A 25,621-nucleotide genomic window follows, 5' to 3' on the forward strand; every position below is an offset into this window, starting at 1 on the left:
ACATCATTACAAAGGGGATTTCTTTGTTAAGTAACGCCCTTTTATAATCAACTGTCTGCTGGGCACCTGTTTAATGAATATTAGACTCACCTGTAGTTGAATTCTTGTTAATTAGGATTTTGTTGTATAAAATTTAGCTTTGCTCCTAACACTTTCATTGGAGTGTATTCATTTTTGTACATGGCCTTGAATGAATTTGTTAGGTAAAAATACTTTTTTGTGTGTGCAAATTAACAAATCTTGGTTGCAATCAATGGCCCGCATTTGTGGGCGTATATTTGTAGTATAAGGAATGGTGGAAACAGAGTTTGAAGCAAAAATAAGTATCATGGATACACTTAGTTCTGAGACTATAACATACATCTATTTTTTCCCAAATGAATTAGTGAAAATAAGGTTTTTATGTAACTTTTTATGGTTTTCAAACAAAAGAAGGCAGACCTTGGGGAGGCAGAGGTTAACTTACATCTCTGGACAAGTCACAAAAGAAAAGTCACAAAAAGAGTGCAAACATTGGAGACTAATGCCGCGTACACACGGTCGGACTTTCCGGTGGACTTGGTCCGGCGGACCAGAGTGTGCCGGACAATCCGCCCGTGTGTAGGCGCCAGCGGACTTTTCCGGCGGACTTTTTCCCCAAAGTCCGCCGGACCAAGATTTGAAACCTGTTTTAAATTTATCCGCCGGACTCAGTTTCGGGCGGAAAATCCGCTCGTCTGTGTGCTGGTCCGACGGAAAGTCCGCTCGTGTGTATGCTGGTCCGACGGACCAGATACGACGCAAGGGCAGGGTATTGCATCTCGCGCTCGCTGCAATAGGAAAAACAGATTTTCCTATTGCGGCGAGTGTGGGGCATACCAGGCCCTTAGGTTTGGTATGGATTATAAAGGGGAACCCCCTACGCCGAAAAAACGGCGTGGGGTCCCCCCTAAAATCCATACCAGACCCCAATCCGAGCACGCAGCCCGGCCGGTCAGGAAAGGGGGTGGGGACGAGCGAGCGCCCCCCCTCCTAAACCGTACCAGGCCGCATGCCCTCAACATGGGGGGATGCTTTGGGGGAGGGGGGCGCCCTGCGGGGCCCCCCACCCCAAAGCACCTTGTCCCCATGTTGATGAGGACAAGGGCCTCTTCCCGACAACCCTGGCCGTTGGTTGTCGGAGTCTGCGGGCGGGGGGCTTATCAGAATCCGGGAGCCCCCTTTAATAAGAGGGCCTCCAGATCCCGCCCCCCCACCCTATGTGAATGAGTATGGGGTACATGGTACCCCTAGCCATTCACCTAGGGAAAAAGTGTCAATAATAAAACACACTACACAGGTTTTTAAAATAATTTATTAAACAGCTCCGCGGGGGTCTTCCTCCGGCTTCGGGGGTTCCTCCGGTTCCTCTTCTCCCGGCGTCCGGTTGGTTCTTCTCCGCTCTCTTCTCCCAGTGTTCCAGTTCTTCGGCCGGCTCCTCTGCTGTCTTCAGGTAGCTCTCTTGCCAGCAGAGGTCCGGACTTCTGGGCTTCTGGGCTTCTTGTTTTCTTCCCTCTTCTCCAGATGTTGACACGACGCTCTCTCCGGCTGGACTGCTCTCTGAGGGCTCCGTTGTGACTTATATAGGTGGAGACCCCGCCCCCTAATGATGTCACAGTCCCTGGGCATGCTGGGACTGTGACGTTTTAGGGGGCGTGGTCAATATCGCCCTGTGACCACGCCCCCTAAAACGTCACAGTCCCAGCATGCCCAGGGTCTGGTATGGATCTTTGGGGGAACCCCACGCCGTTTTTTTGGCGTAGGGGGTTCCCCTTTATAATCTATACCAGACCTAAGGGCCTGGTATGCCCCGCGACGGGGCTCGCAAGGTGTCAATCTTGCCGATAAAAGCGGCAAGATTGATTTCCTTTTCTAGTCCCGTCGCACCCGAGTCACGTTCAAAATGAACGGACTTGTCCGTGTGTGGGCAAGTCCGTTCATTCTGAAATGAACGGACTTGTCCGTTCATTCCGTTCATTCTGAAAGTCCGCCGTACCTCCGGCGAAAGTCCGTCGGAAAGACGGGCGGACTTAGCCCGCCGGAAAAGTCCGGTCGTGTGTGGGCAAGTCCGTCCGTTTTAAAGTCCGGCGCACCTGGCGGACAAAGTCCGTCAGAAAGTGTGCCGGACCAAGTCCGCCGGAAAGTCCGACCGTGTGTACGTAGCATAAGGGAACAGTGCCTACCTGTGAAAAGCAGAATGCAGAAAGAAAATGCTAAAAATAAAAAGTGTGTGTGTATATATATATATATATATATATATATATATATATATATATATATATATATACAGAACTAGTTTAGAGGCACTCACGGGTCTTGCAGAGGAGGAAGATCAAAGATAGCAGTGTTTTTATTGTCAACCTTACTGTCTTGGTCTTGAGAAAGATAGACTGAACTTCATTGAAATGTTGACAATAAAAACAATGCTGTTTCTGACCTTCCTTCTCCGCATTGTATTTATATGGATTTTTTTGTGGATGAGCACCCAGGCATTTACTTCATATATATATATATATATATATATATAAAAATTGACCCTTCTTTTTTTAGATTGTAAGCTCTAATGAGCAGGGCCCTCTGATTCATCTTGTATCAAATTGTAATATAACTGTAATGTCTGCCCCTATGTTGTAAAGTGCTGCGCAAACTGTTGACGCTATATAAAACCTGTATAATAATAATAATAAATTTGAAACAAGAAGATGACTGCCACTGCACTGGAGAGTCAGGAGGATAGTGCTTTAGGTTGGGTGAGTAAAATGAAAAATAATTATGTAAAGCTAAAATCAAGCTCTAAAATGAGAAGTGGACTTGCTGAAAGGGTAGGACATAATAACAACAAAAATTCAGCTTATGAAATATTAGTATTTTTAGGTGTGCTGACAAGGGTAGTTCCACTGCAGTGGTCAAGGGCATTAATGTGTAATGTTTTGTCCTACACTATGTCAATGGTTGGCAGGAGTTTATAACCTGGAATTGGCATGCAAGGGTCATTATCGCTACTTTATTTTCTAAGCACTATATTTACCTTGGATTAGTGGAGAGCTGTTTTTTTATATTCCAGGCTTGTTTATTTCCAGACATAGTGAGCCTTTGACTCAAGCACCTCTTAACGGTACTAAGTAGTGCTCTGCTTGTATTAAAGGAATGTACGAGAATGTTGTTTTTGAGTCTAAAGCCTCGTACACACGATCGGTTTGTTGGCCAACAGAGCGTCAGACTTTTGTCTGAAGGGCGTGTGTCACGAACTTGTCTTGCATACAAATGGTACACAATTGTCGGCCAACAAACACAATCATAGTGACGTACTACGTGGAATTTTAGCTCTTGAGCGTCACCCTTTGGGCACCTTATGCTAATGTCGTGTTTGGTGAGCACTGATTCTGAGCATGCGTGTTTGTACTTTGGACTTCTGTGTGATGGACTTGTGTACACACGATACAAAAATCTGACAACAGACCATTGTTCGCCGAAAATTTACTAGCCTGCCATCCAACATTTGCTGGCGGAAAGTTGGACAACAATTGTCTGAAGGAGCGTACTAACGGTCGGATTTTAGGCAAACAGTCTGTCATCACACAATTTCCTGACGAAAATCCGATCCTGTGTACGAGGCTTAAGATTATTAGGAAATGTATGAAAGCCTCTGCTCATTTCTCAGAATTTTTTTTTTTGTTTCAACAGGAGGCATTTTTGAATTTCTGGAAGGACCCACAGGACAGCTTGTGAGCGCAGAAGAACAAGCATTCAGGTTTGCAGCAAACATCATCAACAGAAATAGAACATTATTACCAAACACAACTTTAACCTACGATATTCAAAGAATCAATCTCTACGACAGCTTTGAAGCAAATCGAAAAGGTCAGTGTAACGCTTGAACAAAGTCCATTTTATTAAAAAACTCCAGTCTGCCTAATATGTTATGATAATATGTATATGTTAGCTGTTTCTACTGCAAAAAAATATGAATAATTCTGTTTAGTTACACAAGCTATTTTCATGTATGTTATCATATGTAAATTACACACACCAAGTACACTACTTGGCAAGGTGGGTGACACATCACCAAGTGCTTTTGTAGATTTGCAACTAACGTTTTCACCAACCTGTTCAATGGACTATGAAAGAATATCATCATGCTTCTGTGGTCATCCCTATGCAGTGATGTAAAAACGGGGGAGGGCGGTTCGGGGTCAGGAGAGGCACCCCCCTTCCATCCCTCTGCCTGATCCCATCCCTCCACCACCATCCCTCTGTCACTGATCCCACCCCTCTGCCACTGATCCCATCATTATGCCACCATCCCTCTGCCATTGATCTCATCCCTCCACCACCATCCCTCTGCCTGATCCCATCCCTCCAGCACCATCCCTCTGCCTGATCCCATCCCTCCACCACCATCCCTCTGCCACTTATCCCATCCCTCCACCACCATCCCTCTGCCACTGATCCCATCCCTCCACCACCATCCCTTTGCCTGATCCCTATTCCTCCACCACCAACCCTCTGCAACTGATCCCATCCATAAAGCTACACTGACTCACAGTGCATAATCTCTCTATAATCTATACTCTCACCATCCTTCTGCCATTGATCTCATCCCTCCACCACATCCCTCTGCCTGATCCCATCCCTTCACCAGCATCCCTCTGCCTGATCCCATCCCTAGACCACCATCCCTCTGCCACTGATCCTATCCCTTCACCACCATCTCTCTGCCACTGATCCCATCCCTCCACCACCATCCCTCTGTCTGATCCCATCCCTCCAGCACCATCCCTCTGCCTGATCCCATCCCTCCACCACCATCCCTCTGCCACTGATCCCATCCCTTCACTACCATCCCTCTGCTCGATCCCATCCCTTCATCACCATTCCTCTGCCTGATCCCATCCCTCCACCACCATCGCTCTTCCTGATACCATCCTTCCACCACCATCTCTCTGCCACTGATCGCATCCATCCACCACCATCCCTCCACCTGATCCCATCCCTCCACCACCATCCCTCTGCCTGATCCCATCCCTTCACCACTATCCCTCTGCTTGCTCCTATCCCTTCATCACCATCCTTCTTCTTGATCCCATCCCTCCACCACCATCCATCTACCACCGATCCCTTCCCTTCACCACTATCCCTCTGCCATTATTTCCATCCCTCCACCACCATCCCTCTGCCATTGATCCCATCCCTCCACCAACATCCCTCTGCCTGATCCCATCCCTCCACCACCATCCCTCTACCTGATCCCAATTCCTCCACCACCATCCCTCTGCCACTGATCCCAGCCTCCATCACCATCCCTCTGCTCGATCCCATCCCTTCATCACCATCCTTATTCCTGATCCCATCCCTCCACCACCATCCCTCCACCTGATCCCATCCCTTCACCACTATCCCTCTTTTTGATCCCATCTCTTCATCACCATTCTTCGTCCTGATCCCATCCCTCTGCCACTGATCCCTTCCCTTCACCACTACCCCTCTGTCATTATTTCCATCCCTCCACCACCAACCCTCTGCAACTGATCTCATCCATAAAGCTACACTGACTCACGGTGCATAATCTCTCTATAATCTATACTCTCACCATCCTTCTGCCATTGATCTCATCCCTCCACCACATCCCTCTGCCTGATCCCATCCCTTCACCAGCATCCCTCTGCCTGATCCCATCCCTAGACCACCATCCCTCTGCCACTGATCCCATCCCTTCACCACCATCTCTCTGCCACTGATCCCATCCCTCCACCACCATCCCTCTGTTTGATCCTATCCCTCCACCACCATCCCTCTGCCTGATCCCATCCCTCCACCACCATCCCTCTGCCACTGATCCCATCCCTTCACCACCATCCCTCTGCTCGATCCCATCCCTTCATCACCATTCCTCTGCCTGATCCCATCCCTCCACCACCATCGCTCTGCCTGATACCATCCCTCCACCACCATCCCTCTGCCACTGATCGCATCCATCCACCACCATCCCTCTGCCTGATCCCATCCCTCCACCACCATCCCTCTGCCTGATCCCATCCCTTCACCACTATCCCTCTGCTTGCTCCTATCCCTTCATCACCATCCTTCTTCTTGATCCCATCCCTCCACCACCGATCCCTTCCCTTCACCACTATCCCTCTGCCATTATTTCCATCCCTCCACCACCATCCCTCTGCCACTGATCCCATCCCTCCACCAACATCCCTCTGCCTGATCCCATCCCTCCACCACCATCCCTCTACCTGATCCCAATTCCTCCACCACCATCCCTCTGCCACTGATCCCAGCCTCCATCACCATCCCTCTGCTCGATCCCATCCTTCATCACCATCCCTCTGCCTGATCCCATCCCTCCACCACCATCCCTCTGCCACTGATCCCATCCCTCCACCAACATCCCTCTGCCTGATCCCATCCCTCCACCACCATCCCTCTACCTGATCCCAATTCCTCCACCACCATCCCTCTGCCACTGATCCCAGCCTCCATCACCATCCCTCTGCTCGATCCCATCCTTCATCACCATCCCTCTGCCTGATCCCATCCCTCTACCACCATCCCTCTGCCTGATCCCATCCCTCCACTACCATCCCTCTGCCACTGATCCCATCCAGCCACCATTATCCCTCCGCCTGATCCCATCCCTTCACCACTATCCCTCTGCTTGATCCCATCCCTTCATCACCATCCTTATTCCTGATCCCATCCCTCCACCCCCATCCCTCCACCTGATCCCATCCCTTCACCACTATCCCTCTTTTTGATCCCATCTCTTCATCACCATTCTTCATCCTGATCCCATCCCTCTGCCACTGATCCCTTCCCTTCACCACTACCCCTCTGTCATTATTTCCATCCCTCCACCACCATCCATCTGCTACTGATCCCATCCCTCCACCACCATCCCTCTGCCACTGATCCCATCCCTCCACCAACATCCCTCTGCCTGATCCCATCCCTCCACCACCATCCCTCTACCTGATCCCAATTCCTCCACCACCATCCCTCTGCCACTGATCCCAGCCTCCATCACCATCCCTCTGCTCGATCCCATCCTTCATCACCATCCCTCTGCCTGATCCCATCCCTCTACCACCATCCCTCTGCCTGATCCCATCCCTCCACTACCATCCCTCTGCCACTGATCCCATCCAGCCACCATTATCCCTCCGCCTGATCCCATCCCTTCACCACTATCCCTCTGCTTGATCCCATCCCTTCATCACCATCCTTATTCCTGATCCCATCCCTCCACCCCCATCCCTCCACCTGATCCCATCCCTTCACCACTATCCCTCTTTTTGATCCCATCTCTTCATCACCATTCTTCATCCCGATCCCATCCCTCTGCCACTGATCCCTTCCCTTCACCACTACCCCTCTGTCATTATTTCCATCCCTCCACCACCATCCATCTGCTACTGATCCCATCCCTCCACCAACATCCCTCTACCTGATCTCTATTCCTCCACCACCATCCCTCTGCCACTGATCCCATCCCTCCACCACCATTCCTCTGCCACTGATACCATCCCTCCACCACCATCCCTCTGCTCAATCCCATCCCTTCATCACCATCCCTCTGCCTGATCCCATCCCTCCACCACCATCCCTCTGCCTGATACCATCCCTCCACCACCATCCCTCTGCCACTGTTCCCAGCCATCCACCACCATCCCTCCACCTGATCCCATCCCTTCATCACTATCCCTCTGATTGATCCCATCCCTTCATCACCATCCTTCTTCCTGATCCCATCCCTCCACCACCATCCCTCTGCCACTGATCCCATCCCTCCACCAACATCCCTCTGCCTGATTCCATCCCTCCACCACCATCCCTCTACCTGATCCCTATTCCTCCACCACCATCCCTCTGCAACTGATCCCATTCCTCCACCATCACCCCTCGGCCACTGATCCCATCCATAAAGCTACCCTGACTCACAGTGCATAATCTCTCACTCTAAACAGTAACACAGCTTTTTGCACAATATCAAAACATCACCTGCTTCTGAATGAGCTCAGCAAAGTTCAAAAAGGTAGCTCTCTCACCAGATACCCTATCGAACCCTAGGAGCAGTGCTCCACACAGATTCCTGACAATTTTTTTCCAATAAACAATGGTAACCCACTAATCTCTTTAATAAAATATTTTCTTTAATCTAATAAAGGAACCTAACATTTATTTTCAGGCAACAACCAATGAACATGAAGTGTGTGTACAGTGTAAAGCCGGTCATAGACAATGTTATTTTATTTTCTGCAACCACAGTCAGTGTTGATGGGGAAATGTCCCGTGGAGTTATTGTGTTCTTCTGGTGGGTGGGGGGTAGTGCAAGCAGCTGTTCCTGCTGCTGGGAGAACACACAGTGATTATTGCTAGCAGCTATTACCACTGGCAATAATTGCATGAGAAATCTAAAATCAATCAACTTGATTGCAATCAGCCTGACCATACATGTTTCGAATCTCAGCTGGTCCTACTGAACCAGCCCCGATTCAAACCTTTTATGGCCAGCTTTAGCCATAATAGTAAGTATACTGAATATAGAACAGAACCAATATTGCTTTAGTAAACTGGAATTAGAATGTCATAGGAGGCACCCATATATAGCACCGCTACAGTGGGATGACAAGATATTGCAGGGGGCATGGTTTATCATTGCCACTGCTCATTCTTAAGTTTGTAGCTCGTCAATCAGCAGCTCGTCGCACCTAGCCCTGCCCACTGTTTTTGGATTGGCAGAAATGACTGTGCTTCATCACAAGAGAGACCCATTTAGACTGCCAAAAGTGGCTTTTGATAAACTGTAACTAAGAAGTTGGCAGTTGGATATCCAGTTCCTGCCTTCTTTACCTTATAATTACTTATTAATCCAATACAAAGATAATCCTTTAGCACAGAGGTCAGCAACCTGTTGACCACGGATAGCTGACATGTAAATTGCGAACATGTTCCTGCTTATTGGTCCTCTCCCTTCACCTCCATCGCTCTCATCTTCACTGCAAAGCATTCCCCGCCACAAACACACAGCAATGTATAAGTAGCTCTCTCCTACATTACAACCAATGTACAGCAGAGTGGAAGCAGCACAGTACTGGAAGAAGGGCAGGAGCAGGAGCTGTCTCAGTTAACCTTTAAGTTAACCAACAGGTGATTGGTTGCTAGGATTCTAAGAAGGTCCTAGCAACCAATCACTAGCTTGTTAATATGAAAAGTTACCTCCAACAGCTCCTGCTCCCACCCCCATCCAGTGCTTTGCTGTCTCCCACTTTCCGCTCTCCTGAAAACTAGTTGTAAGGTAGGAGAGTACTACCTACTCACTTCTGTGTGTTTGTGTTGAGGGATGATGTGAAGGGGAAAAGGACACTGCTGGGGGGTCAGTGGACACTACTGTGGTGAGCAGAGGAAACTTCTATGGGGGCCATAGGACATTGCTTTGGGGGAGGGGCACAGGATATTACTGTAGGGGTGCAGAGGACACTGTTATGGGGTGTAGAGTGGCAGAGGACACTACAGTGGTGGTGTAGGGGTGATTTGAAGAGGGCAGATAACACTGTTATAGAGGGGGAGAGGACATTACTGTGTAGGTGGACAGAGGGGAAGAGGACACTACTTTGGGGGGGGGGGCAGAGTAGATTACTGTGCGGGGCAATGATGTGAAAGGGGGCAGAAGACACTACTGTGGGATTTATGTGAAAGGATATTGTGAAAGGGCAGAGGATATTACCATGGGAGAGTGATGTGAAGGGGCAGAGAACAGCACTGTGTTCTTCATGCCGTGTTTTTATTGGGGTCTTCATCGTTATGTATTTATTTTAAAGGGCGCTGCCCCCCCAGGAATCTTTGATTTCCTCTATGTTATCCAGGTAGATCTCAACCTTTGAAAGTTTTCCTACCTTGCTTTAGCACATGCTGTCTTTGACTATCCCCATTTTCCAGTGTTTTTATTAATATCTGAAGCATTGTTAAAAATCTTAAACTCTTATTTCATTTTCATTTCTTATTTCACATTATCATATAGAAAATCAGTACTCAGTTTGTTTGAAGTTGTGAACAAAAGTATTAAAGTGCTGCTATATCCAGTCCATACATTTACCCCCTCCTACTGCTTTTTACCTTAAAAAAACAAATAATTTATTGCTGATCCCTTAGCTGAAACAAGCTCCCACTGGGTCACCGGTTCTCTGACATCTCTGTGCTTGAGCCATGATGAGGAACAGGAATTGTGGAATCTATGCTGAAAAAAGTCAGTCAGTGCCTCTGCTTTAGAAAAGTCTCAGTCCTTGCAATAGTCCTTGCTACAGCTTAGAACCAGATGTACTGAAAAAGCAATGGGCCCATGACACTTGTAAGGTGCCTGCTTCAACTACAGCTACTAAAAAGTATTAAGGAGATATTAGTTTATTTTGTGATAGGCCACAGCAAGGGGGTAGGATAACAAAGGAAAACTGGGTTTACATCTGGTGACCTATTGAAATATTAATGCTATGCTATAGATAAGTTATGTGGCTTTAAAGATTTGCAAGATCCACAAGAAAAACATGCAATCGTTTTTTAAATTATTAGCCATAATAATCATGTCTTTCAGAAATAAACACAATATCCTGATGGTACTGTAAATTAAAATTGAATTAAGGAAGCAGTCAGTTTTGTTTAGTTAGGAAACAGCAGACACTTTCAAGGAAACAACCAACAAGTATTTGCTTTGCCAACATGAGAAAAAGCTCCAAGATTTGTTGTGCCAGATGTCATTTTTTAAGCAAATTGCTACCCGGTTTCTGAAATTTGTCCAGCGCTAACCTACTTTGATGGATTTCCATGGCACCTTAAGATATAATTATATGTGACTTACCTTTCTTCTTCTGTGAGAAAATATTTTTCAAGAATTTAACATGAGTTTTCTTTCTTGGGTTCAAGAGAAAAGCTACAGCTGATTTGTGTTGTAGGTCAAAAATTGGTCATGCTGTTATCCTTACTGATTTACTTTTGTGCCTTGTATACAACGAAGATGTGCTCAATGGTTTGGTTATTACCTACTTGTCTGGACAGTTTTCAGGCAATTTATGAACTCAGTGCTCATTGTGGCCAGCTCTAAACCGATAAAAATTGATCTTTCTTTTCCTCTGACTGAAATTGCCCTTAACGGACCTTAGTAAATTATATGTGTAGGCTGCGTATACCTTATTGTAAAGTGTTACTGCTGGGATTGTGCATCACAGCATTTTCTCTACCTATCATACACACTAGGTATGTCTCCCCTCTGATAACGCTTTATTTAGGGGTTGCACAGAGTCAAGATTTCATAAAATTTAAAATAAAAAATAATTTACCAATTTTTCCTATAAACTGTTAAGCAAGACAGTTTTCATCCAAACAATACATTTAAGACAAGGCTGACATATAATGAAACTCTATGCATGGTGAAAAATTCAAGATTACCCAGGAAAAAGAACTGGGTTGAAGGTTACAAAACCTCTACTTGGCTTTTCCCCTTTACATGGCAAATGGTAAGAGATACAAAAACCTATTCATCCTAACTTTTCTTAAGTCTTCAAATTGTCACCAGTTGATGCTATTCACCATTTCTGGCATCAACGAGTTAAAATTTGATAGCGTTTGTTTATTACATTTTGTAAAACAAGGTCAAACATTTCTTTCTGGTTTGTTATATAATCTGTCTTTTACAATATACCTGTTATTGGAATGCACTGGCGAACTAAAAGCCTGTGGTGATGGTCTTTGGGCTTGTAACTATGGCATGAGTTTGACATCAGTCTGAGATTCTTTTAGTTCAATTGGAATCTTTTGACAGGTGCATTTGAGCTACAGTTGACATCCTTCTCCACTGCATTTGACCTGTTTAAAAAGTGTATATTTTATTCCCATAGACATATATAGGGATCAAAAACCCATCTGGATTGAACAAATGCCCATCGACAGAGACCTTAATATGGTTGTATGCCCTCAAGAACCTCCTGCATTTGCTTTAGTTAACCACTTGCCTATTGGGCACTTTCATTCCCTCCTTGCCCAGGCCAATTTTCAGATTTCAGCGCTGTCGCACTTTGAATGACAATTGTGCGGTCATACAACACTGTAACCAAACAAAATTTTTAGCATTTTTTTGAGACAGATAGAGCTTTCTTTTGGTGGTATTTAACCACTACTGTGTTTTAAATTTTTTGCTAAATAAACAAAAAAAAACATTTTTCTTATTTTCTGGTTTCTGTTATAAAGCTTTCTAAATAAGTAATTTTTCTCCTTACCTGATGTGCGCTGATGAGGCTGCACTGATAGGCTGAACTGATGGGCACTGATAGGTGGCACTGATAGGCATCACTGATGGGCACTGACAGGCAGCACTAATGAGCACTGACAGGCATCACTGATGGCCACTGACAGGCAACACTGGTGGGTATTGATTGGAAGCACTTGTGGGCACTGTTAGGGCTGCACTGATATTTAGGACACTGGTAATCAGTGCCCTGATTATCAGTGTAGATTTCCCCTGTGCAGATTTGCCAGTTATCGTCTCTCTCCTCACATGCTGTCAGCGTAAGGAGAGGGCTGACGATAAGGGGCAAATACTGTTTACCCTGTGATCAGCAGTGATTGGTCACATGATAAAGAGCCGCTGTAATTGGCTCTTTACCCCAAACTGTGATCAGCTGTTCTAGAAGGAAACAGTGATCACAGATCATTGCCAATGTGTGCTGCAGGGGGACTGTGAAGCGCGATCACAGGGGGACATCCATAGAAGCTCTCCCAGCATTGTGAGCCCGTGCTATAGCGGTCTTTTGGCTATAGTGCGGGCGGGAAGGGGTTAAACGCAGAAGAAATTGATATTGAAAGGATTGTGTTTGTTTTTAACTTAGAGGGGTTTTTTTTGCCAAAGGTGGATTATAAAGTAAGAGGGGGTTTCATGTGTTTAAAGCATTTACTTGCAATCACAGTATCTTAACTGTCCGTGGACCCACAGATCTCTATTTTTCCAAATGCAATTAAAATACATGCACTTGAATGCAAGCAAATGCACAGTGTGAATTATACAAATTAAAATCATTACTGTACCTGCATTTATAAGCATTTAGAAATGTTCTATAAATGCATATAATCATATATATTCAATTTCCCATGTGAATTAGGCCTAGCTAGTTGAGCAGCAAATTTGAATTTTGTAAGGAGCAGTAGCTGAAATGACAGATGATGAATGGAGTTAGAGAAATATTTAATCTTCAGCTTTGTAGTCTAAACTTACAATTCACTTGAGATGGCAGTTTACAATTCAGCTGCATTTAACACTGAATGCATTTAACACTTAACAGATTTAACAAGAAAACAGTCAACTCTACAAAGGATTGTTTTCTTTCACGATTCTGTCAGTATATCACATACTGTATATATCAGCCCTTTATACAGGGCTTATTAAATAAAAATACTCTTAACAAAGCTCATTAATTGACAGGCCTTTCAACAGGAGTCTTTTTATACTAGTAACCTTAGCTAAACATTAACAACCATTCTTTTGCTTTGCTACATCCCCACTGATTAAAAGAAAAATCATGTCATGAATGTGATGGTAAATCTTCTGTGAGAGTAAACCTTCCATATTTCACTAAACCATCAGTTTCAGAGCATATTCCCTCTAGATCCACCACTTCTGGCTATGCATATACACATTCCTGTAAAGGAGCAACAGAGACTTCAAATCACCCAGGGATTGCAGAACAAATATTGTGGTGATAGGTGTGACAAAAGTGAATTATTTCCTGCAGGATTTTAAAAATGAGCACATTCACATTAACTACAATTGATGGTGACAAGGATTTGATATTTCCCTTGTATTAATAGAAGATATTTTTTTTTTAAATGCCATTCTTTTTTCTTTTGCAATATTTATTCATGAGAAAAAAAATCAACTCAACAATGGTAAAGGTAGTGTTTTTTTTTTTTTTTTTTAAATCATATCTAAAATCAAACAATACAGGTACAGAATGGAACAATGTTTATACAGGAGGAGAGGCAACCCCAGTCTAATCTTAGACGAGGCTCTAGAGCTGAGCTTGGCAGACCTACTCTTGAATTGTGAAACAAGGTGAAGGTACCTAGAATACAACAGAAGGTCATGATGTATAACGTTCTGTACTCTGTTATTGAACAGGTGCAAGTCCTAAAAGGCAGGGCTTTTTTTTTTAGGGGGAACTTGGTGGAACTCAGTTCCACCACCTCTGGCTCAGACCCTTTGGTGCCTGCTCACCACAATCACTTGTGAACACAGAAGTCTGGTTTATGTGTTTACAAGTGACAGCTCTGCACTCTGTGTGTAACCTCCATGAACTCTGCACTCTGTATGTAATGCAATCCTGATATTTAATGCCCCTTTAAGACCCTTCTACTGTTTGTGAAATATGACCACACCCACTATTTGATGTGATTTGGAGGGTGTGTGTGGAGGGAGGGGTTTTGGGGTGGTCGTGGTTGAGTTCCAGCACCTATTGTTTGAGAAAAAAAGCCCTGCTAAAAGGTAACTGTCTAGTAATAGGTAGTGGTGTTGAGAAGTGCTCAGGATTCTAGGAAGAAATCATGAGAAAGGCAGGCAGAGAAGAAAAAAAAATAGATTATTAGAGTAGATGGGACACAGCATTAGGAAAGAAATGGGATACGGAAGGAAGGAACAGGTAGGTAGAAACAGGAGTATGGGCTGAGAGGATTCTGGGGTGAGTGGGTGCACTCTATGTGGTGGATTTACTAAAGGCAAATAGATTGTGCTTTTTGCAAATGCAATTGCTCCAGCTTAGTAAATGAGTGGAAGGTCTGCTGACTTCTATCATCCAGTCATGTGCAAGAAAAAAATGTGTTTTTTTTTTTTTTATTTTCCTTTCATGTGACTGGGTATTCTTTGCAAAGTGAAGCTTCATCTCATTTACTAATCTCTGGAGCAACTGCATTTTCAAAGTACACAGTGTATTTGCCCTTAGTAAATCACCTCCAATGTCTCCAGTAGGGGTTGGTGTTTAACTGCAAGTTCTGGATCAGAGAGTTGAGGTAGAAAGGTAGAAAGATACTATTAGTAGTTTTTATGTATTTGTATTTATCTGAACATAGGAAAACTGCCCATGCTGACCATGTAGATAAGAAATCAGCAACTGTATCTTGAGCTATGTCTCTGGCTTCTTTTGTCTTATAAATTAAATGATTTTGTTTAACCATGTTAGTAAAGTGGAGTTTGAGATTTCCAGTAGAATAGGATGAGTATCTTAGGAGTGCTTATTAAGTGTAAAAATAGAGATTGATTATAGTCAAGTGGAGGTTGAGCATTGTAGTGTAGAATACTTAGTCCTAAAAATAGTTGCATGAGCCTGGGATTTTGTTAAGCGTTTACGCTATAGAGTCCCAAAATGAGTTTATTTACTTGCATTCCCAGCAGATATGGAGGATAGTTTCTCCTTACCCCAGTAAATTTGCAGCCTAACAATTGATCCTTCATATTGAGGAAATATGACTGAGGCTGACTCACTGGAAATAGTCGTTTTTTTCTTTAAAATAAAAAATAGAAAATGTGATTGATTTTTCCTTTGTTCAGAGTTTCTTAAAAAGTTTAATTGGTTTTATAATCAGATAATTTGCTTCTGGTTGGGTAAGAAATATTTGATTTGCATTTAAGCTGCATGTCTTTTATTGGTGATGTGCATGGGTGAACAAATTTACCCTTAAAGTGATTGTAAAGTTTTGTTTTCTTTTCTATTAATATAATAAACATGTTATACTTACCTGCTCTGTGCAGTTGGTTTTGCACAGAGCAGCCCGATCCTCTTCTTGGGTCCCTGGCTGGAGTTACTGGCCCCTCCCTCCTGTTGAGTGCCCCCATAAGCTGCATCTCTGTGTATCCATTCAGGCACTGAGCTGCGGTCCCACCCCCTCTCTCTCCTGATTGGCTAACTGAGTTTGATTGCCAGCATTGCGAGCCAATGGGGCCGCTGCTGTGTCTCAGCCAATCAGGAAGGAGAACCCCGGGTGGCCGAGGGACTCGTGGGCATCGTAGGATAGGGATGGGGCTCAGGTAAGTATTAGGGGGGCTGGGGGGCTGCTGCACACGGAAGGCTTTTTATCTTAATGCATAGAATACATTAAGATAAAAAAAAAAACTTCTGCTTTTACAATCCCTTTAAGCCTGGTACACACTTTGATGTTTTAGATTTGTTTTATGTTTAACCCAGAAGGGGTGAACAAAAAAAAACCCTGACAGCTCAGGAGGAGCCGCTGTACTAACTATGCAATGTTAGTACACCAATCTCCCCTGCTGTGCTATTGTGTTCTGATAGGGGGGACTGACCACACCCCCCCTCAGAAGACTCCGGTCAGCGTTCTCAGCCATTGACTGAGAGCGTTGATCGGGAGCCAATCAGCAGACCTTTTACAGTCATGCCCCTTCGACATAAGCCAGCTGAATGGCTGGCTTCTGTCGGACCGGCTGCGGTACACACAGGTCGAATGTCAGCCGGCTTCTATTAAATCGGCAGATGCCGCCCAACATTAGACCCGTGTGTACTAGGCTTTCAAAACAAGGTGCTGAGTTGCACTTGGAGGCCCCAAGGGAGTAACTATCTTTTTGGTTTCCTGGTAGCAAATCTGGATGGTATATGATTAGGGTTAAGAGGTTGGAGGTGGAAGAGCTGAGCAGGGTCAAAGATACCTGTATATGTGGAAAGGTGAGTAACATTGAGTTGATCAGTGGATGGCATGATAAAAATTATCCACATCAATACCAATGACTTTGCCTTCCAGGGAGATCCAGTCTTTCTGACCTGAGTGGTAATTTTAGTGAATGACCCGGGTAAGAATACAAGGCTAGTGGTGTTTTTTTTGGTATTGGGAAGGTCAATTCCTCAAGAGTATTTCGGTTTCATTCGTTGTTGGAAGATAATCCTTGGTTTCAAGGAGGACATTAAGAATTTGGACACTAGAGATTGAAGAGAATTACATTTGAACTGGAGGTTTCCCAATAGCAACTGTCTGAAAGAAATATATTACATATATACTTGTGGTAGGGTATTCATTTTGAGTGCTGCAACTCATCCAAACTTGTATAGTGGTTGATTCACCCATTTTTTCAAGTCAAGGCAAATTAGTTGCAATAAGGGCTGGTAATTTTATGAGAAAAAATAAGGTTTTAACAGGTAATGAAATGCCTAAATAAAAGGAGAACAATAGTTTTAAAGTATCAAGATAAAGAGATTAGAGTGGGACACTAAGGGGTCTATTTATAAAACAATCACTTTGTGAATGCCTCTTCATTTATGCAAACACAATAATATGTGTAAAATGTCAGTTTCTATTTGTTGCCCTTTGCCAGGCAAATGTAACATTCCCTAACATTCAATCCTAAGAAAAAATTAACCAAAAGAACATTCAACCTAAAGGTTAAAAGAATATTTTTCAATAAAGATATTAGCTTAAAGCCTTATAGGTCATGGATAAAATTTCAAGTTCTGAGCTACTAGACAGGCCTAAGGGGGTTACTGGCCACCAGTTGCCCCACCCAACCCCTACCCTGCCCCGCCCCTAATTCCACCCCTAAACATGCTCTCATAAATAATCTCATGAAATTTTTAATTCAATTCTTTTTATTAATAACTATGAAAAGGAAGTATACATAAACACAGTTTGTGATACAGACAAGAAAAAGAAAAATGCTTGTGGCAACATTTCACTGCTTCATTCACTTTTAAATATATATATATATATATATATATATATATATATATATATATATATATATATATATATATATATATATTAACAAACAAGTTTCATTTCCCCTTTTTTCTTTCTCACTCCCTTCCCTCCTATTTCTATGCCCTACTTATCCCCCCACCTCTCTACTAATAATTACTCCCCCCCCTCCCTCCCACCGCCATTAAGGGGTCAAGTATAAATTATTTACACTGGATCTTATTATATTTTAATTCCAACCAATATCCCAGCTGAGTTTACTCATTCTCTCCAAGTCCGACCGTCGTATGTTTTGTTCCCTATACCACTAACGGCACTTTCTCATATCTACAGTGGGTTCAGAAAGAGATGTCAGGTGCTCAGCCCTTGCAACCAGGGCCTCCATATCTTAATAAACTTATTATAACTACCCTTTCTAGTGTATATGGTCTTTTCTGTCCAAACCAAGGAGTCCATTGTCCTGAGCCATTCCTCCGGAGTTGGGGGTGCTGCTGAAAGTCAAGATTGCGCTATCAGTTTTCTCGCCTGATATAGGCACCTTACTATGGCACTAGTTGTATTAGTGTTCCCTATATTTTCCCCTACTAAGCCCAGAATACACGCCCTAGCCTCTAGGTCTAGTTTAACTTTAAACCTGGATTTTATAGCCTTTACAACCTTGGGCCAGTATCTTACTAATTTTGGGCATCTCCACATCATATGCATAAGATCTCCTGTCTCTAAGCATCTAGGGCATTTGTCGTCTGATCTTCGACCAAACCTATACAACCTCTTAGGGGTATAGTACACTCTATACAGCAGGAAGAGATGCGAGGCGCGCTGCGACGGAGAAACGGACACCAGCGGGCCATATTCCAATATTCTTTTCCACTGGTCATCCGTCAACTCCCCCACATCCACCTCCCATCTCTCCCTGGAGCCCGGGGTAACTTGTAAGGTTATCAGTTTATCCATTATTTGCATATATGTGTTTGTAATTAGTCCTTTAGTGGTTTTTGTTTTAACTATTTTATTAAGGAGTGGTGCCTTGCACCATTCCATAGGGCAAGTCCTAAATTGCTGAAGTGATCCTGCCTCTAGTGCTTCCGCTAGAGATTTATGCGGGTTACCCTCTAGCATGATTTTACTACTGGCCCGCATTTCACCCGGGGATCCGCATCCCCCAATATGCTGTAGTTGAGCGGCCAAATAATAACCTTAAGAGTGGGGGACTGCCATTCTCCCCTTACTTGTAGGTCGCTGCAGAGTTTGTAGACTGATCCTGGCCTGCCCTTTTTTCCAAATTAGTTCCCTGAATAAAGAATTTATTTTTAGGAACCACTTTCTCCCGATCCATACCGGGGAGTTATGGAGAATGTACAATAGTTGTGGCAGCCATATCATTCTAATCAAATTTGTTCGACCTGCCATAGACAGGGGAAGTCGACACCAAATATCGCATTTCCTTTTAAATTTTACAAGCAAGGGGACTAGGTTATCTCGGATGTAATGATTGGGATCTTTAGACATTACTATTCCCAGATAGCTCATCTTGTCTGTTATATTTAACCTGGGCATACCATCAGGGAGAGTACTAATAATTGGATCAATCTGTAAAAGTGTTGATTTCTCCCAGTTGATTACTAGGCCCGAAATCCTCCCAAACCCCTCCACCAAGTGCATAATTTTTTCTAAGGATGGCCCCGTGTCCCCCACAAAAACCAAGACATCATCGGCATATAACGCAATCCTTTCCTCCCCACTTTTCCTCCTGAGTCCCTGTAATCCAGTCAAACTTCTCACAACCTCAGCAAGTGGCTCCATTGCCAGGGCAAACAACAGGGGTTGTTTGCCCTGGCAACCCCTGCCTTGTACCCCTCTCAAGTGGTAGACTTTCTGAATACTCATTATTAATCTTTAATCTAGCACTTGGGCGACTATATAGAATTTTTACCCAATTGATAAATAGGGGGCCAAAACCGAATCTCTCCAATACCCCCCAAAGATATCCCCATTCCAGGCTGTCGAACGCCTTGGCAATATCCAAGGACATGACAGCTCTGGAACCCTTATTCTCCACCGGGGCCTGGAAATTCAGATATGCCCTTCTAATATTTACACTGGTAGATCTGTTAGGGATAAACCCTGCCTGGTCAGGATGTACCAGCTTTGCAATGCATTTACTTAACCTGATTGCCATTACCTTTGCCAGGATTTTAATATCCGAGCAAAGCAATGAAACCGGTCTGTATGAGGATATGTCAAGTTGGTCCTTCCCCTCTTTTTGTATGAGTACAATATTGGTTTCTGACATCGAAACAGGCAATCTACCCTCTGCAACCGCCCCATTCAGTGTCTTCAAAAGGGTAGGGAGCAGCACCTCCCCATAATACTTATAGAGCTCGACGGCAATCCGTCTGGACCTGGGGATTTATGGTTAGGCATATCTGTCACTGCACTTTTTAACTCCTCTAAGGTTATTGGGGATTCTAGGCTGGTCTTATCGATTGCAGAAAGGGTCGGCAATTCAACACCCTCTAAAAATCTGTCCAACTCTCCCCTTTCTATATCCCATTTTGATTTACATAGTACTCTATAAAAATCAAAAAATGTCTCCTTAATCATCACAGGGTCAGATGAGATTTCCCCACTTGGGGTCCTAATCATGGAGATTGTTGAGGAGGGGGAATTAGTACTAGCTAGTAAGGCTAGCATTCGGCCCACTCTTTCCCCTTCTTCAAAACACCTCTGTCTCTGGAAGAGTCTCCTATTCTCTGCATTTCTAGTTATTACCGCTTTGTACTCCTGTTGCTTCCTGGCCCATAGCTCCTGTTTCCCTGGGCTAGAATCCAACACATATTGTCTCTCTAATTCCATAACCTCCTTTCTAATATGTTCTCATTCTGCCCTTGATTACCTCTTTACCCTTGATATACGTTGGATTAAGAGCCCCCTAAGGAAGGCTTTTAAGGAGTCCCAGACCACCCCCGCTGGTGCTGATCCTGAGTTATAAACTATAAATTCTTTTAGTCTAGTGGATATTTCTTCCGTTCCCCCTATTACCTCTAACCATACTGGGTTTACTGTCCATGATTTCTGTGTTTGTCTATTATGAGTGTCCACTACTAGTTTCAAGGGTGAATGGTCTGATATCCCTCTTGGCCAATATTCTATCTTATTCACTAGAGGATGTACTTCTTTATTACCTATGGCTATCTATACGAGATAGTGTACAGTGTGTCCCCGAGTAGCAAGAGTATTGCCGATTATTTGGGTTGCAAATTCTCCAGAGGTCGCACCATCTGATTTCCTCCAGAAACTGGGCAAGCCTTCCCTCCATCACCCTTTCCGCCCGGGCTCCAGGTGGGAACCTATCCTGGCGGCTATCGAGGACCGCATTAAAATCCCCCACCACTATCATCGGAGTGTCGATTTTATTCTCCATATATTCTAACAGGCAGTACAGAATCTCCAACTTAAATTGGGGAGGGATATATAAATTTGCTATGACAAATGCTCTGCCTTCTATCAAGCAATGTAGAAAAATATAACAGCCCAATGTATCGATCCTGACATCCCTGCAGGAAAACGCCACTCCTTTTTTAACTAATATACTCACTCCCCTTGAATAAGAGGCGTATACTGAATGGAATTGTGTTTGAAATTTTTTATTCCTAATTAATGATTTAGACTCATTAGTCAAGTGCGTTTCTTGCAGGCATATCAGCCCAGTACCATGGAACTCCAATTCTAAAAATACAGTGGCTCTTTTGACAGGATCGCCCATACCCCTAATATTCCATGAACTTATTCCGACTGTTTTAGACATCAACAAATATCAAAAAAAAAAAAAAAAAAGGAAACAGAACCCAAAAGAGGTTAGGTCTGGAAGAAAGGGTGGCTCCAAGACATCTATCTTAAATAATACAAAATACAAACCACCCCTTTGCCCAGTCCACCCTATCAAACGTATCAAGCTTTCTACTATGCAACATGTCCTTTGTTTTAACTCATCTGTGACTTCAAAAACAACAATCAGTGCCGTTACTATGAACAGAGATGAGAGGAGTGAGGAAGGGGAACCCCTGTTTCCCCTCTCCCAACCCCCCCCCACCTTCCAAAGTTACTTTTCTTTTTTTATGTGTGAGTGAATAGCTCAAAAAATTATATATCTTTTTTCCCCTTCCCCTCCCCTGTTCCAGTGTAACATAACAATTTATCACTACATAGGATATGATTAACCCCTCACCCTTAAGTGATCCCACCCTCCTCCCCCCCTGCCTAATTTGGCCAGCCCTAGGGGCAAATCTTGTGACCCTTGTGATCCCTTCTGTCCAATACTTCCACACCCACCCTATCAATAAATCTACTCCCTCAGATTTCTCTACTTGCCCTCCTCTCCCTCCCCCCACCCCCCTTAAACCAAATCCCCTGAAGCAAAATATCATCAAGACATCAACAAAAAACAAAAAAGTCAGCCCACAACCATATACCATCTCTCATTAAGATTGTTCAACCACCAACCCCTCTCCCTCCAGCCCATGCTGCAAAAAAAAAAAAAAAAAACAGCCCCATTTAACATTCAATAATTCAAACTTTTTTGTACTCCAGCTCTACAAGTTCCTTTTGTTATCCTCGAGCCACTTTGTGGCCCTGTCGACAGAGTCAAAAAAGTGAGTTGTCCCTAGAGCCTCTATACGCAGACGCGCTGGGTATAGCAACGCAATGCAACCTGTGTCCATCAATGCTGCTTCACTTGTGCCCAACAATGCAGCCTACCTGTATCCATCAATGCTGCTTCACCTGTGCCCAATGATGCAGCCTACCTGTGTCCATTAATGCCGCTTCACCTGTGCCCAAAAATGCAGCCTACCTGTGCCCAACAATGCAACCTACCTGTGTCCATCAGTGTCACTTCATTTGTGCCCAACAATGCAGCCTACCAGTGTCCATCAATGCCGCTTCACCTGTGCCCAACAATGCAACCTACATATATCCATCAATGCTGCTTCACCTGTGCTCAACAATGCAGCCTACCTGTGTCTATTAATGCCGCTTCACCTGTGCCCAACGATGCAGCCTACCTGTGTCCATCAATGCCGCTTCACCTGTGCCCAACGATGTCAGCCTAACTGTGTCCATCAATGCCGCTTCACCTGTGCCCAACAATGTAGCCTACCTGTGCCCATCAATGCCACTTCACCTGTGTCCAACAATGCAGCCTACCCATGTCTATTAATGCCACTTCACCTGTGCCCAACAATGCAAACTATCTGTGTCCATCAATGCTGCTTCACTTGTGCTCAACCATGCCGCCTACCTGTGTCCATCAATGCCACTTCACCTGTGCCCAACAATGCAACCTACCTGTGTCCATCAATTCCACTTCACCTGAACCCAACAATGCAGCCTACCTGTGTCCATCAATGCCGCTTCACCTGTGCCCAACAATGCAGCCAACATGTGGCCAACAATGCAACCTACCTGTGTCCATCAATGCCACTTCACCTGTGCCCATCAATGCCTCTTCACCTGTGCCCAATATTGCAACCTACCTGTGTCCATCAATGCCAATTCAGCTGTGCCCAACAATGCAGCCTACCTGTGCTCAACAATGCAACCTGTGTCCATCAATGCCACTTCACCTATGCCCAACAATGCAGCCTACTTGTGCCCATCAATGCCTCTTCCCAACTCTGTGCCCAACAATGCAACCTACCTGTGTCCATCAATGCCACTTCTCCTGTGGCCAACAATGTAGCCTATCTGTGCCTAACAATGCAGCCTACCTGTGTCCATCAATGCAGCCTACCTGTGTCCATCAATGCAGCCTACCTGTGTTCATCAATGCAGCCTGCATGTGCAGGGGAAGAGATAGGAGTGGAAGTGTATTTTTGGGCGGATCATCAGAGCACAGAGGAACATCACTGTAACAGCTTTCATTTGAATTGCCAGTGTTCCTGTTGCTCGCCATCACATACAGCCCCGCCTCTTGGCCCGGGTACTGTGATACATGTCAACAAAAGGAACGGATTTCCCCAGGGTGGGGTTTTTAGGCAGCACAGTGACAAATTGAGTCAAAGGTGTATGAAAAGTAGAACAAATTTATTTGTACAAAGGTAACATAGTATAAAAATTAAAACAATGAGCTCCAGTGGGAAGTACCTTAATACTAAAAAATTGGCTAAACATACATTGGCAGACACATATTCATAACAAAACTTGATATCATGAACATCGAACCTGACGCATCTTCCTCTCCTCCCCAGGGCAGAGTCCCATGCACCTCTACCACCACAGCAACTCAGACCAGGGCAGTGAAAACAATGACGTAACTTACGAGAGGTCACACTCTCATGCACCGCCCGCCAGGCAGAGCGGCCGAAAGACAAACCACACCTGCGATGAAATTAAAGAATAAACTAAATCAACGCCCATTGCATATACAACAGATTAACCAAATTTATTGTGGACAAGGGGGGCCACTTGGGGACTAAACCCTCCAATTATACCATGCGTACAATACAAACTGAGAATTTAGCCATATTAGTATATAGGATAAATTGGTAGGGATAATTCTTAGAGTTGTATCATAGGTATTACAAAACACTCAGTCTATGCCATATGTGATATTGATGATGAGGTGATGAAGGGGGAAAGTGAGGGAGTGGAAGGAGGGGGGGAATGATAGCTGAACAAACCATGCAGTGTATGTGTGTAGGAATGAGAAAGGGGTCAAAAAGTGTGAGGGATGGGAAGTGCCAGAAAAATATATGTGGATCCAAAAGGGGTGGTGAAAAAAACAAACTGTGAATCCCAAACTTAGTACCTCAAGGAGTGTTAGGTAGCGCATGTGACTGCACCATATTGCCTTATGTAACTGGACTGTTGCCTGTCAGCCAACCCGGAATTGGTCGCAAGCTTAGTAAGACTCAGCAGGATTAGTATCCAATGCGAGTCAACCAGTCTAAAGTATAAAAACAAACAAAAGGTAATGTCATTATAAAAAATAATAGTAGTTAGTAAATAAAGATCAATGTGGAACTGAGGTGATTTCCACATAAACCATAGTTATATTGGGCAAAAAAATGGTGCAACGGCACATCGCTAGGTGGTGTACTTACATTATGACAGGTGCTTCTAGTCCACCAGGCAGGGAGAGACTGAGAGTGCGTTGTTACCACCGCTCTATATATATTGCTTATTGGGGGCGTGTATGTCTTATTCTAGTCCATCACAGGTGTGTGCGATCACCTGATCAGTCCCTGGCAGGAGGAATGGCCGCCATCCAAGCGGCCGAGTGTGGCCTCCCCGGAGTTCAGGAAAAACCATAGGCTCCGAACAGATGTCACTCTCGCCGAAATCTCGCGATGCGCCCACGTCACGTCGCACGCACGGGGCCCTGCGCATGCGCAATGACGGGGAGCATCCGAGAGTGTTCCGGAACGCCGCTGGCAAGAGGGGGAGGATCCCCGACATGGCGCTTGGTACCCGCCCGAACGTCCAATGGGGGATAGGGGGGAGGAGCCGCCTGGATAGGCCGGCCCCTCCCCCCCTTGCCGGGAAGTCACATCAAAAAGAGATCACCCCCGGCCCGGAAGCAGCGGCGAACAAGGCGCCGGGGCCCCGGTGGGGAAGGGAGAAACAGTCAGGAAAGGGAATACAGTAGCAATGTCGGCAAAGGCAAACTTGTGAGGGGGAGGGGACTGGAGGTGCCGTCTATGCAAACACAACGGACACCATTCCCCACACCTTCACAATGCCCTGCATATATACGTTGTCCACATTGAAGAGTGATCACACACATTATATATATATATATATATATATATAAAGCATCAGTGAATATAGGAGAATTGGATCACATACATTGGTAACTCTGCAA

At 44.6% G+C, this 25,621-nt stretch overlaps 1 protein-coding gene across 1 annotated transcript in view; it reads left to right on the forward strand.

The window, feature by feature from the left end:
* GRIK3 (glutamate ionotropic receptor kainate type subunit 3) overlaps positions 1-25,621 on the forward strand; it is a 929,711-nt gene that overhangs the window by 413,946 nt on the left and 490,144 nt on the right. Inside the window, exon 2 of the mRNA XM_073615535.1 lies at positions 3,703-3,879. Coding sequence (XP_073471636.1) covers positions 3,703-3,879 — 177 coding nt within the window. The remainder of the gene's footprint in view (positions 1-3,702; positions 3,880-25,621) is intronic.

The sequence above is a fragment of the Aquarana catesbeiana genome, linkage group LG02, assembly GCF_042186555.1.
Source record: "Aquarana catesbeiana isolate 2022-GZ linkage group LG02, ASM4218655v1, whole genome shotgun sequence".
Taxonomy (NCBI): Eukaryota; Metazoa; Chordata; class Amphibia; order Anura; family Ranidae; genus Aquarana; species Aquarana catesbeiana.